Genomic DNA, 15,644 nt, shown 5'->3' on the forward strand with positions numbered 1-15,644 from the left:
ATTATTTTTGTGTAGAATAATTTCTCTTGTTCTATAATGTAGACACAATAGCATCAGCGTCTTTTAAACTTACACATTGTCAAAATATTTTACTTATGGGTAAACTCAACAATTACCTCATAACTAAACCTTCATAGTTAAACTAAAGTAATTGGTGTTAACTCGAACTCATACCTTAACCTATTAGTGTTCACCAAACCGTCTGGTCGTAAATAATTACTGTGATTGACTCACTTCCTACCTGCTTGCGATAATTACCCAACCTAACATTGTAGACTTGATATATACATGTATATGTTCTATATGTAGTTATGTGTTTATAACAAGTATATAGAAGACCCTGTTCACTCCTGTATAGTTTTGTAAATCTCTTTATTGTCGTAGATTAGTATATCAATATATACCATTCACCTAACTATGTTGGAGTCGGCTTCCAGTCTAACCGGATTCAGCTAAGTGTTTTACACCAGTGTTTTACACCAGTGTTTTACAAGGAGCGACTACCTATCTGACCTCCTCAACCTTACCTGGGCAACACGATACGTCTAACTAAGGGGTAGTTAGACTGGTTGTCAGATTTTCTAACTTCTGACTACCTGTGTACCTAAATAAGTTCCGCTCTCAGTTTATTTTCATGGACTTTATCTGAATCGATCTGAATAAGCGTGATTACTCACTAAGGTGTAAGCAAATAAGGTCAGTCAATACTTTCCAATATACTTCTCATCATAAATCTAAGTGATTGAACTTTTAGCTTGCAAAGCAAGTTCTACCAAAGTGGGAGCGAGATAGCATATTATGCAACGTTTAGTTCTTTCTCATTTACACAAAAATACTCCACTTTTGATCGGTTTTCTGCCTACCTAGACCCTGAGGTTACTTTCAACTGCTACTCTCTCCACTCTACTCTTATTTGTATATTATATACTCTTAAAGTAAACCTACACTGACTGTGTGAAAGAGACGTCGCTTTACGTCATCTATACTCTATCTCGCGTACATAAGTACTGCTTGAGCTCGCGGTAGATAGAACCTGATTGAAGAAACATACAAAAATTGTTTAAAACGATTCACTCTAGCAACGTGCATAATGAGTTGTAAGTCACGCGAACTAGCACATTACTGTAAAACGTGGTAGACTTATTTGTGTGTATGTATGTATGTAGTTATTACTTTCATGGTCACCTCGAGATAAGTCAGGCATTGAAGCGATCCGTCACAAGCTAACGGTATTTAGCTGTTTGTCATTCAGTCATTCAATATTTGTACTTGGTAATATTTTTGAAAATTTATTTTAAGATTGATTGATGTTTAAAAACCTGAGGTTTGTTTTTTTGACAACTCGCACTGAGAAATTTGATCCTACTATCGTTTAGGTTTTACAAACATTCAAGTTAAATGCCAGAGACACCCAGACTCGGAACAAGCATTCATGGATAACATAAATGCACATTTTTACAAATGGAATATATTTAGTAAAATATAGATAAAAAGTTAAGGAAAGGAAAGGAAAAGTTAAGGGAAAAGAAAGTTAAGGTTGTCACCTCTATGCATAATTTGTGAAAACCAGTGACCTTATAATAAATATAAACTAAATAAATATTTTTGAAATCACATTTATCATAAAATATCAAAGTTCACGAAACTCCTAAGCAGATTCAGATCAAAGTACGAACAAAAATAATTCATAACAAAGTGTTTGGAATAAATGACAGCTTATTTGATAACACTCATCGTTTAGATTATTAAATCTTGTTTGACTAGGTACATCATGATAGTTTGATGACTAACGTTTTTATCTCATCCGTAAAATTTATCTGTTATTTAAGTTCAATATTTTTTTTATGTATTTGTCTGTCACTGCCTGAATGACAATAGAAATATTTAAAAGTGTTTCTTGAGTAGTAGGAATTTAAAACAGGTGTGTGTTTCTCGAAGGTTACACTTGAGATTATCTGAATCTGATTACATACGGTTAGAAATATTTGACTGAAAACCTCACCTCAGGCAGGCAATTAAAAAAAGCCATGGCTTAATTTTTTTTAACCGAGTTTTCAAAATCCATATAAAGATAATACGTGCAAATATTCAGCAAATCAATTCTCACTAATATGTAGTGATTTATGACGCGTCAGAATTAGTCACACAAGGTGCCAATCATGTATTAGATCAGCATTTTACATAAAATGACTCATAACAAGATAAATTTAGATAACATGTAGACATCGGTAATAATTAGCTTCACTCTGTCAAGTATTATTGCCAGTCATAAATTCATTAGCACAAAAATCACAGACCACCAAAACCTTATGCACAGAAATGACTTTATAACACCAACTTCAAAAACGCATCAAAAATAAAAACAGCTTTAAATAACAAAACAAACGAATCGTTATCACGAACAAAACGTTTGACATCACTATCGCCTCCTATCGTGATTTAAACTTCAGTCACACAACAGTCAGTCAGCTGTAGTCGACAAGCCAGTTCAGTAGCCAGTTATGTCCTTATACCATGCTCTTCAATAAGTGCAAGAAATGCCGCAGGAAATGTAAATAGTTTATCTATATTAAGTTTAAGTTGTTTGTTTGTGTTTCTATAATTGAGTTTAGATTATTGTGGTGTGTTGTGTAATGAACGGTATATATGTGCATCTCGGTAAAGTATTGTGTTTACGTATGGACGAGGTGTAAATATAAAGTGTTATGGTTATGACATCATTAGAAGCCTTGAAATGCCTTGTTTAAATAGGTTTATATATTTTTCTTTTTGTGGGATTTGGTTTTGTCTCAGACTAAGTGCTGATTTCGCCTCTTAAACTAACAGTATATTTTTTGTCCTCTTTTATATTAATATTTTTCCTTACGTTTGATTTGGAGTTTTTTTTTGTCTCAGACAAAATGCTAAATTCGCCTTTTCAAATATTATAGCATACATTTTGTGTCACAATTGTGATTGTTTAAACTTCTGCGTCTTATAATTAAATAATAAAGGCATCAATCATAGAAAATAAACCATTGATCACTAAAATAAACCACTTGAAGTAATTTTATAGAAAAAAATCACAAAAACTGATTTGATGAAAACACTTAAAACATCAACAGCTTCGTTAACCTTGTACTATGATTTCATCTGATTGTTTGAACACCTTCCCATGTAAACAGCCTTGCAGAATAATCAACTTATCTTTAGTAATCTGTACCATACTTACCTATAGCAACAAGATTTACTTAAGGGGAATGCATTTTGACGATAATTTTTTGCGCGACATTTATTTTGCTATATAGATTATTTAAAAGTTATTGAGACTAGTAAATATACTTCTGATAGTACAGTGTACTTTAAAATATTTTGATGTCTCTTTTTGTCTGAAAACGCAATTGAAATAAAAAGCTTTGAAAAACGAATGAAAAAATATAATTAAACCAAATCAAATATTTCAGTCATATATATTTAATACGTGTTTTTAAAACACTGATCATTTTTCTTAAGTACTTAAACCAATGAAATATACTTTTAATTGTACTCAAAACATCATACATAAATTTTAAAATTTGAACACTGATACAGTATATTTTTGAACGTGTGCATCATACAAAACGCATCCCCTTAACCATAACTCATACCAAAACTCATGGACCACAGTAATTGCTGTAAACGCTTATCATGTAGCCTATACAAACTATCAATTTATGTTGCTTACCATGCCGTGTCCTTTTGCACGCCAGCGCCACCCCACGCGGAACTCCGAGGTAAATGAACGTTTTTATATATAGATATAGGATAGGGTATTTGACAAAAGTCTGTTGTAAAATAAAATTTCGTGTGACGTCACTTACTAGTACGCTTTTTACTAGCAAGTGATGTTACTAGCCCCCACTACATTTCATCATCTTAGTTCTTTTAATCTTTTTTATTTTTTAATGATGTGATAATGAAAAATAAGTTTAAATCACTGTTTTTTGGAAATCTATATGATGGGCTTAGTCAAATACCCTATTGTTATATTTAAAGTAGATTATTTATTAAGGATTAGTACTAAGTTTAGTACTAGTTTCTGTATCTGCTGAAATTGGAAAGGCACAGATTGATGTACTGTGTAACGTTTACTAGTATTTATACAAAATACATTGATATACCTAGGCACAATGATAGTCTTAGGTTTTTTTTTTCAAAGTATTTCTCTGACTTTTCTGTCTTTTAAAGCCCTGGAATTAAGATTTTCAAGGTTTTGGTAAATCTTTGTGTTATTCAATTCAAAAATCATTAAAAATATGGAGTATATAAGGTGTCATTATTTTTTTCTCTATATTCAGTCAAATTTTCAAATATTATTTAAATTCAATTAACTACAGCGCTGAAAGAATCCCGAGAAATACCTTGATTTTAATCTCAATTCTGTTCTTGATACTTTTGAACAATCTATTAGTCATGATAAAAAGTTCAAGATGTACAAACATCAGTTATCATTGTTCACTGATCACAAACCCGACGCTTATCGCAACAATTGGCACATTTTTCTTTTGGTACAAAATATTTAAATAGTTTGCTAACTAGTACCTACAAAATTATTTTCATTTCATTTTCTATAACGGGTATTTATGGATTGTAAATGAAACTGTTTTATTTCTAATAATACGGGAAAAAATATTTTCTTGTAATTTAAGTGTACTTTATTAAGAATATCTTCCCTTTATTTTACTTCCTTGACTGTTTTTATTCTTTTCACAATATTTTAAAACACCTATTTATTTATCGTCTTTACACCTTATTTTTTTTTATTATGCCAACCTTTTTAATTCCTACAACCCTTAATGTAGGGACAGCAACAAAAGAGTAAGTTTAAAATAGAAAAATACAACACAACTATTTGTTTTTTTAAACTGTAATAATAAATATCCGAAATTGCCATTCGGGACAAGAAAAGCCAGACATACGGATGTCAGAATGGAAATCTATACCGGTCTGTAGTACAGAAACCTTTTTGTACCATCCAGTTTATAAATATTTTTGCTTTTTTTGCTGACCCTACCTCCCCCTACCCCTTAATTCAACCATGTATTGAGTATTGCTACAACGTGGTAGCGAACGCGTCATCGGAAGGCTCTCGAGCGTCCGAGGCTGGTGAGGCAGCCGCTCCGAGAGGCTCCACACTACCTCGGGCGGCGACATCACCAGCGCCCAAGTACTCGCCGGAGGCTTCACCCAGCTCGTCCGTGACCAGTGAGGGGGCGCCGTGAGTGACACTTTATTATAGTTTTTTTTACTTATAGCACAGTGGTTGAGGTCGCCAAGCAAAACCCACTGAGCCCGACTTGTTGTGACGTAGGAAAAGCATTTGTGTGATCCACAAATGTTTGTCCTGAGTCTGGGTGTATTTGTGCATGTGATTTGAATGTTTGTGAAACCCCCCGAGATACAAGGATTAAATTCCTTAGTGCGGGAATCGTAAAAAGAATGATGCGTCACGGCTTACTCAGTCGTATTTATTGTGACTGCTCGACTAGTTTCGGACCTGATCATGAAAGAGGCGATGAACCCTGAGTTTGTTTCAACGTTTCTGAAAATGGGAAATGTCGACTCCAGCTAGCTTAAAAAAATGACATGTAAAAGTGATGAGGTCAATCGTATTTTAGAATAAATTATTTAATTTCATTTCATGAGCTAGTGCGGCTTAGAGGTCGCGAGTTTATTACTTTTCCAGGGAAGTGAAAATAGCATAGGATAAGATTTGACATTATACACATTATTTGTAAATAAGTAACCAAATTCCAAACCAAATGGATATGAAAATATCTTAAGCACTTCCTATAAGGAAAACTGAATTCTTGTTTAATTTTTGATGTGATATGATGGTTTCCCTTTAGGTATCCAACCCAACCTGGTTCAAACAATATTTCGGAAACAACGTTCACGTTGAAGCCGATACTCAATGAGTTGCGCGAGCGCAGGGAGGATTACGAAAGGCTGTCTGAGAAGATAGATGCGTTAAAGGTAGGGGTACTAAAGTTTTTTTTTGTTTAACCGGTACTTTGCCACTACAGAACTAATCTACCTTAGATTTTTCAGCAAATTCAAAAAATGATTTAAGTAATAAAACTTTCTCTGACTTGAGATAATTCTTTAAACTTTTGTTTCTAGGTATTGTCCATTAGTATTAATTATAATAATTGATTTACTCACCTCATATCAGAGAGCAATACTTTTGGCTAAACATTTAATACCATTTATGTGACAAAATCTAAGAATCAAATTATGTGAAGAGCAATATTTACAGCATATAAGCGAGATTTCAGTGTTTCATTGATTTATAACAATTTCAGAACTTGTCACAAGAGGTGTCGTTCCTGTCGGCCGCGTTGCAAGAGGAACGCTTCAAGACTGAGCGACTGGAGGAGCAAATCAATGATCTCACTGAACTACACCAGAATGAGGTAATAAACTAAAAATTTACACTACACATTTTTTTGGCAGATATATTAAGATTTTCGCCTGAACAATATGCTTGAATGACTTTTGCAGACCACTGTTGCATAGTAAGTCAAAAACTAAATAATTTTCACTGATCAATTTTTTTAATAATATCTGTAATATTAGCTTTGATAGCACTGAAAACGAATATACTAGATAACTACCTTAAATTGTGTTTTTTTCATTTAGGAAAATTTTCCAATATTCGTCGCTAATGCTGTGCTAAAGAAATATATTTTGATTATTTGTGACCTACATTCTTTTTCAATATTTTTTAGCATGTCTGGCAAGTTACTTATGTTTCTTTCAAGGACGCGGTTTTTCATATATAAAAGGCAAATTAAAATTTGATTCAAGTGGCATTCGTTTCACACATATTCAAATTGATCCATAGTTTGTGTATATGTAATTCATATTGAGTGTTACAGTGTATAACTTGTGTATCAACAGGTGGAGAACCTAAAGCAAGCGCTAACGGACGTGGAGGAGAAGGTGCAGTACCAGAGCGAGGAGAGGATACGAGATATACACGAAGCCCTCGATCTGTGTCAGACTAAAGTGAGTTCTATTGCTTGATACATAGTGCTCAAAGTTAGATAAAACTTGTTTGTAAATGAGTAGCTACTATTAGTTAAAAGTCGTTAGTTTTTGAGTTACCCTATGAATTGTATACGTAAGTTTGTATGCTTAAGTGGATATTGTTTCTATTAAAAAAAAAAACGTAGCGAAAGTATTCGTGTTTTAGGTCATAAAACACTTACTAAAAGGTCATAAAAGATACAAGGTGAATGATGAATTGAACATTTTGACGTCACTTTCGGTTAGATTTGCGAGAGAGCCATGACCGACGAGTGAGTACCTTTACGAATCAGCTGATCGGGAGCAGTTTTTAGTGTTTGATTTACATTGCCTTTTTTCGTGAAAAGGGCTAAATAATGATTTTCATTATGAAAATACTACTGAAATACGTAGGAAAAATGATTTTATGACATGTAAAATTAAAAAGAAAAACGCGATAAAGAAATACAATTTTCATGAAGAGACCGATGAAAAATGCCAACGCAGGGGGTCCGGAATCATGTCCAGGATCCCAGGACCACATGATCGGTATATCGTCCCTTCCACCCTGTATTATTTCAAAACTGGGATTATAGGCGTCAGCAAAAAAGCTTCTAAACTAAAATGGGATTGTTCGGGTCACGTCAGCCACATGCATAGTGATCGCTGGGACTGTCACCATTCTATATTAACTAACGGATGGGCGTTGTCACCGTGGGCGGCCTTAACGCTTGCCCTAACTGTTCTATGTGGCCCAGAACAAAGAATCGTGAAAGGATTTGGAGGACGCCATTGACCAGCAGTGGGACACTCACACAATAGGCCAAAAAGGGCTAGATGAAAAATCATTATAATTAAATTACTAAGGGCTGGGAACCGTTACGATGTCGTGTCGTATCACGATGCGAAGTTGCGTCGTGAGAATCTATGACGAGCATCGTTAAAAACTACGTCACGACATCGTAACGGGCCACGATACACGGCACGACAGCGTCGACGATTAAAAGAAATAGGTGGACCCAGTATCTTCTGAGCTTCTGTCTTTTCTTTATAATATCTTGTACGTTGTGTCCCCAGATCAGCAAGCTGGAGCAGTGGATGGCGGGCGGCGGGGGCGGCGGCGGCGGCGCGGGCGGCGGCGGCGAGGCGGGCGGCGCGGGCACGCTGCCGCCGCGCCTGCTGCTCGTCAAGCTGCTCAACGTGGCGCTCACGCTGCTGCAGCTGGCGCTGCTGCTCGTCGCCACCGTCGCGGGGGTCGCCATGCCCTTCCTCAGGACCAGGTCTCAATACATACTGCTCTGTTACAGGGACACGGGGATAAGTAAAGGCCCCGCAAACTCAACATTATCTAGATTTCAGCTTCGATATCAGAACTGTATTTATGTACAAGTTTATTGTGATGGTTGTTTGTAAATCCTGGCTTACAGGAGTTACAATGACGGAACTGTGTGGCAAGTCACACAAAAAAAAGGACAATAGAAGCCAAAACTTCAGAAATGTTAATTAAAAATAAATACTCACTGTTATTTTACTTTAATGTCAAGTTACATCCAAGAAATCATGAAAATCTTAGAATTTTAGGTGCGTACGCCACTGGACCGAGTGGCGTACGCACCGGTTTCAAGGCGTCGCTAGCTCTGAGGTCCCGGGTTCGATTCGTCCGGTCGGGTCAATGTAAAAATTCTCATTTTCTACAATGTCTCGGGTCTGGGTGTTTGTGGTACCTTCGTTGTATCTGAATTCCATAACACAAGTGCTTCAGCAATTTACTTTGGGTTCAGAACAATGTATGTGATGTTGTCCACATTATATTATATTATATTATAAAATACCGAGAAAACCTATAACCTTTAAATTACGTGTTACGAATTAAATTAATTTTTTAAAGACAGCTTCCAAATCATCCATTACGTAATATAAACATATGCAACATATTCCAACCACCAGAGTCCGCGTCTTAACAACGAGCCTGGCAGTGATGCTGGGCGTGATGGTGCTGAAGCAGTGGCCGGAGGTCACGCAGCTGTCCGAGCACCTGCTGCGGCGCCTCAAGGAGTACCTGCTCGACAAGCACCACGACAGGTAATGCGGACACACTACCACACTACCGCGCAATACACTACTGTACGTACAAACAACCATGTCCAACTAATAGAAAAAAAAACCAGAAGTATTAGGTATTTCGGTTTGAGTAAACGATTTTTTTAACTCCTCAATATTGTAATTGTTTACCTATAAAGTCTTATGGAACCCTCGAAGGTCGATAAGTTTGACTCAATCACATAGATTTTGCTTAAACGAAAACATTTTTGATAGTTAATGCAACTGATTTGAAAGTTTACTCCTACTTTTGTTAAGTCCCTCATTTTGCACTGAATTGATAAGAAATTCAAAAGCAAATAAAAGTTGAGTATTGAGTCTACTACATTTTGGTTTCGTATAACTTTATTGATTGGAAGAACCTTCAGTAGAGTGTGAAACACTTTTAACAAACACACATTTTTTATTATTAAATGATGTAACGGCTTACTCACGCGTATTTAAATAGCTCGACTAGTTTCGGACCCAACCGGACTCCTTAATCATGAGCAGACGGTTGGGTCCGAAACTAGTCGGGCTACCCCGATAAATACGCGTGAGTAAACCGTTACATCATTTAATAAATCATTCTCACAAAAGTTACTATCAAAACATAATTTTTAGTTGAATATTTGTAAGATTCTGGGTGGCCTTTTTACGCTGGGTCAACACGCTTGCTAAGTCTTGTCTGATAGACCAGTGCTCGGCACTTGCGTAGATACATGGTTGTTTGTACTTGCTGTTTTAGTGTTTTATATGGTTTGTTAAATTCGCCGCTGACTCATTCACTCTGGGAACTATTTTATTTATATATTCTATGTACAATTTGTATATATTTTATTTATTGATGTCGACAGTTAATAACACAGGAAAGAGTGAATTCATCATTTAGCGTTACAAAGTGTAAAAATACAAAAAAAAAATCTAATGAAAATGAACATTTTATCACTAAAAATAATAAGAAACTCCTTTTTAACAATTGTGAAAGCGCGATGTCATTACGCACAGTTGTTACGCCTTCTCGCTTACACTACAATACTGTCTTAAAACGCAAAATACAGACAAACAATCTTGTAACACACAGTTGTAAAGTCAACCAGTGTGAATGAACAGCAGGCTAAACACCATACGTGTGTGCCGGTCCAGTAAATAAACGTTGAGCATTATACTTAGAACAATTTAATTACTTATTGAACATATATAGACGAACTATTAGAGAAAACTGGTGTTTGGAGGTGGGGTGATGTGTACAGTATTATAGCTTTTATAATATTTATTTACTAGATCATAATGTTCTTAATATTTTGCCTGTGAAGTATGGACTACAAGCAAATCTATGACTTTTTGCATCTATACTGTCTTATTTGTTCAAAATAATGAGCAATACTTTATCAATAAGGTAGTCGGTTCATTTACGTAAATGTACGAATACGTATAAAAGGATTGCATGCCAAAGTATAGGATTTTTACTATTATTATTACTTATTTTATTGGTCTATAAAGTCTGATCGCGAGCATTAACTGCTTCATCGGACTTATTGACGAGACTACCAGCCTGGTCAGACAGAGATATTAAGTGTGCTTTAAAGTACTAATAGATTCTCTATTGATTCGTAAAAAAAGCCATTGATAATAAACGAAATACTTACACATTTTTTCATCCAAAATAAAACCTTATATTAATTAAAATAACGTTTATTTCTCCCTACGTACTTTCTTATAATTATTACTCTAAAATAGTCTAAAACATTTGATAATTAGTCTTCTATACTTTCACGCCATCTTCAAACATCAGAAAAAGATAAAAGAAGTTAGTAGATATTCAATAGTGTTTTCGTTTTTTAAGGAGCTAATGTATACTGTAGTAGTTTCACTATATTACTTTATATATAAGCTTTGTTATGTACTTTATAGTATGTATGTGTTATAGAGCATCCTTTAGGTTCATGCGGTTACCCACATAAAAAAATATAATTATAATTTCTTTCGTAATTGGTTAGAAACGATTTACTTACGCTTTTTAATTGAAATCATTCGACTAGTTCGTCTCGCGATCTCTCAAGCTTGTCAGATGAAACTAGTCGGGCGATCCTGATAAATACGCGTGAAAAAATAGTTTCTAAATAACCCATGTATTATTTAAACTAAGATTATATCCTATTGTTGAATATTTAAGATTTTATTTAATATTTTTTATTTATGATAGACAAATTAATAGTAAGCAATTATATGACGTAATTAAAATTAATATTTGTTAATGTTTTAGTAAATCGCTTTCTCTTTTTACCCAATTGAGTCGTAATGTTTTAAAAAAGTATTCTTAATAGATCTGCAATCTCGCCTCAGTCTAAAGGATGCTAAAATCATATCAGTATAATATGTATCAGAAAAAAATACATGTAATAATTTTTATATGAATATAGAAGTAACATTGTGTTGCCAGCAATAAAATTGTAAAAAAATATATATTGATTTATACTTTTTATATATCAGCGGACGTAATTGCAATACTTACTATTTTTTTATTTATTTTTTACTTTTTATTTATATATTTTTTTGTTTAATTTTCTTTTTTTTCTACTGCAGGTATGAATGCAAGTCATTATGTGGTTGATTTTGTCAAAATCAGCATCGCTAGTGGAATTTTAGGTGTTATTGCAATTGTGTCCTGGGAAACTGCGTTAATTATATGTACGGCGATCGCGTTAAGGTAAACACTGTTCGGTTAAACTAACAATAATTATAAAACAAAATGTAAAGATCTCTTACAATATCTTTAAAAACAAGTAATAATTAACAATTATTTTATTCTGAAGGAATTATGCCTACTGAGATTAATATAATTATATTACATATAAATGGTCAGTTGCGGTGACAGTTCTGAAACGCGTTAGATTAACTTAGCAGTAAATATTATTTACGTTTGGACTCGCCATGAGGTGATAAATAAATAATTAAATGCTTAATAGTCAAACATTCGTGAATAATTATATTTTAATCTGAATGAAGCGATGCTTTTAAATAGCCCATCCATAAAAAAATATTTTCAAATGATTTTGTTTTTCAATTTGATAATTGCAATGTTTACTTATTAAGCAATTGTTATACTCAATCATAGTACGCTCTCTGTTTTCATAGAAAATATAAATATAATAATTAAAACAACTCTTTATTTATCAACTCATGTCAACGCGCCGTGGTGTAAGTATACTTATTTCAGTGATATTTCTCTATTACTATAATTTAAGTGAAATATTAAATGACCAAAAATGGATCGAGGTATCTCGCTTTCATTGGTATAATCATTAAAAATATTAAGCTTTTAAAGTAATTACCGACTGACCATTATTAGAATCCAAATTCATTTATAATTAAGATCATGGTCACTGGTTATAATAAACTTCTGGTTATAGATTTCTAGGTCCGTTATTGGTCAGTTAATTTAAGTAGTGATTTTACATGAACAAACAAACGGGCTGGGCCCTCTAGATATTTGATGATTTATTCTAAACTTTGTAATCGGGTGGACTCATTAGCGATTGTTTTGTGATAATAATTGACTAGATTTTTTTCTAAACACAAACTTATAACTTAATCCCTTTTAATAAAAAAAGTTTTTTGAAATACTTGTTGACATTTACCAGCTTATATAATGCCAAAATACAGGTATTATTATCCAGATTATTTGTTGATTCTCAATAGATACATACTGATAACTAGACAAGCCTCCTTAGATACTGGCAGTCAGACAAATGCTATAGGTACATGGTACAATCCAATCGCTAATAATTCCACCTGGAACCTAACGTTATCGATGCTTATAATTATTGCTCACATGTAACTCAGTTCTAAATACGAGAGCATTGTCAAACACATTGTGCTTGTCAAACAATATAAACATGCCTTCACATCGCGTATTTCTTGTTAGTCTGTGGAAAGTCCATGCTCATATTGTCTATGACAAACACAGAATTTGACAAGTAAACTTTTTAAACCGACAAGGCTGAATGGTTTAATAATCTCGAATCTGTTGAAAAAATATGAATTAACTATTTTAGGTGAAGGATAATAATAAATTACTTCATTGAGTTTGTACAAATTGTAGTTAATGGGGGGAGGGGGGCGGGATTGTGCGGGTGTTGAGTTGCCATCACAATGTTTTATACGTTCAGACATTGGTTCTAAATATATTCATTATTTTTTATATTGAATTTAGTCAAATATTTGTGGAACACTAAATATGAATCGTCATAGTTTGCGGCTCCATTGTCTACAGAAATATAAAGCTATGGAGTCCAAAAACAGTCAATTCATACTTTAGTTGTTTTTATTAATGTGACGTTATTTATTGAATTAAATTATTAATTAATTAATTACTCTATATGTTTACAGTTTGTTTCATGAATTAAAAACTGTACGACATATAAAAATGTGAAAATTCGATTAATTAGCAATAATACACGATATGCATAAAGATGGTTTTGTATTAAAATCATTTTACAATTATCACTCATACTGATACATTTTTTTACGAATATACTACATCGTAAGCGATAAATCTAAAATAGTTTTTGTCTACAGTGCTTCAAAATAGTTTCGGCTAGAGTCGTAAATAGTAATATGGTGTGAAACCGATATTTATCAGGTGTTGATCTGATCTAGTTTATCCTTCGTATTTATATGAGAACATTCCAAAATTTCTTACTGAGTAGACTATGGCAGAAGATTGGTCAAGTCAGGGTGCCCACAAACGAAAAATACGGTGCAAAATTACTAATATTTTCGTGAAAACTCGTTGAATTCCCACCTTGCTGATAACGTAGCTTTAAATCTTAGAAGTAGTTTAGGTTCTAAATTTTTATCGTTTTTTCGGCTCTCTGACTTGACCACAGAACTACAACTTTATAGATATCGCCCAATTATTACCATCCATGTTATAACGATGTACAAAGCATTAATTTCTCAATCGTTGTGTATATGTATGTAAATATTATTTTATTGAACCCACTATTTATGTAGTGAAGTAATCGAAATTGTTATCACTTATTTTGTATTGAGTTGTATGTTGAGTATGTGCAAATATTACAAATGAATATAGGAAATTGATTCGGGATATGGCTTGTGAAGTTTTGGTACTCTATATCAACATTATTGGTTCCTGTAATTGCTTGTATAAAAGTTTTTTCCTCTTTCAAAGTAGAATATTGTAAAAAAAATTAAGATCATTAAGTAATAAAGTTTAAAAGTTGATTTTCAGTACCAAAACAGCTTGTCCTGTTATAGTGATATCTACGTTTGTATAAATACTGCAATGCCTTATAAACACCAATATGTCACAATACTGTATGACCAACTGTTAGGCACTATATTGTGTTATAATATACAGTTTGTTTCAAAGTTCACAATATAATATGTATGTTAAAATATGTAAAAGTATTAATTTTCGTTGCCGGCTATGGATTGAATTAAATCATCACAATTTTATTCAAAGTTTGTTTTATTTTATCAGTACTCCTCAGAACGTCCGTTTTGGATATATTATTTAGTCCGCTGCATTTTAATTAGAGTTATGGAAGTGAGATAGACGGTCAGACCCGTGTAATTTCAGATAACAAGACGCGCACTCGATGCTATAATAGGCAGTCTGCCCCACGCTTTAGCACAGCTATGACGGTCGAGCGAATATACCCCCGCTCGCTAACTTGCGTCATAGATAAATCACAGTTCAATATTTAAGCTTTCCTACGCTATCCACACATTTCCGGGGTCAGGGCTCTTCCATTTCTGAGTTAATTGTTTTAATGTCAGGGACTTGCCTTCCATCGCCCGAGTACACACTAAAAAGAATAGAATTAGAGAAAGGTGTCGTAGCGCCCTAGCATGCTCTAGAACTTAACGATCCAGATGCGCCTTGCACGGAAGTTTGTAAGAAAGCGCTTTTTTTTCAATCTCATCTGGGCCGTATTCTTTAGGGACCCAGAAATGTCTGCTTTACCGAAAGAAGGCACGATGTTTAGCGTGTGTGTCGTTTGTGCAAAAAAAACTTCCGAGTGACTGAAAGAATGTACGAGAAGGCGAGATCATCGTTATTTAGAACATGTTTGTAATCCAACGTACGTGACGAGAGTAAAATACCAACTTAAATTGCGTTAATTCAGTTAATTCCATTTTCAATTCTATACAAATGAAAAGTAAAAGACAAGCTCATTTACGCAACAAATAACAAGAAAAGTCAGGTTAAATCTTTTTGTTCCAACAACCAGATCATTGCTTGAAAATAAATTCAATAAACATAGTTAAAAATATATTTATTCAATTCTTACAAATCAATACAAAAGTACGATAAAATAGAAAATATTCCAAAGTAAATATGTAATTCAAATTTACGAATTATAAATTAATAAATACTTTCACGCTCAAATGTGGGGGCCTTCTAAAGTAATGGTTCATCGAAATTTAGTTATTTAATTATTTGACACAATTTAGATCATTTTTTGAGACAGTCATTGGAATTTTCAAACGTTTCCCTTTTTATG

The 15,644-nt window shown here is 33.6% G+C and overlaps 1 protein-coding gene across 5 annotated transcripts in view; it reads left to right on the top strand.

Annotated features, from left to right (window-relative positions):
• Positions 1–14,598, top strand: part of LOC113498096 (transmembrane and coiled-coil domains protein 2) — a 51,053-nt gene extending 36,455 nt beyond the window's left edge. For 4 of the 5 annotated variants that reach the window (XM_026878009.1, XM_026878011.1, XM_026878010.1 and 1 more), the window contains 7 exons: positions 5,086–5,236; positions 5,868–5,994; positions 6,324–6,434; positions 6,922–7,029; positions 8,107–8,309; positions 8,977–9,111; positions 11,695–14,598. In XM_026878009.1, coding sequence (XP_026733810.1) covers positions 5,086–5,236; positions 5,868–5,994; positions 6,324–6,434; positions 6,922–7,029; positions 8,107–8,309; positions 8,977–9,111; positions 11,695–11,722 — 863 coding nt within the window. In that variant the 3' untranslated portion in view covers positions 11,723–14,598. The remainder of the gene's footprint in view (positions 1–5,085; positions 5,237–5,867; positions 5,995–6,323; positions 6,435–6,921; positions 7,030–8,106; positions 8,310–8,976; positions 9,112–11,694) is intronic. The other variant, XM_026878012.1, reaches the window with a different exon arrangement.
• The last annotated feature ends 1,046 nt before the right edge of the window (positions 14,599–15,644 follow it).

Source organism: Trichoplusia ni, chromosome 10 (assembly GCF_003590095.1).
Source record: "Trichoplusia ni isolate ovarian cell line Hi5 chromosome 10, tn1, whole genome shotgun sequence".
NCBI classification, from domain to species: domain Eukaryota; kingdom Metazoa; phylum Arthropoda; class Insecta; order Lepidoptera; family Noctuidae; genus Trichoplusia; species Trichoplusia ni.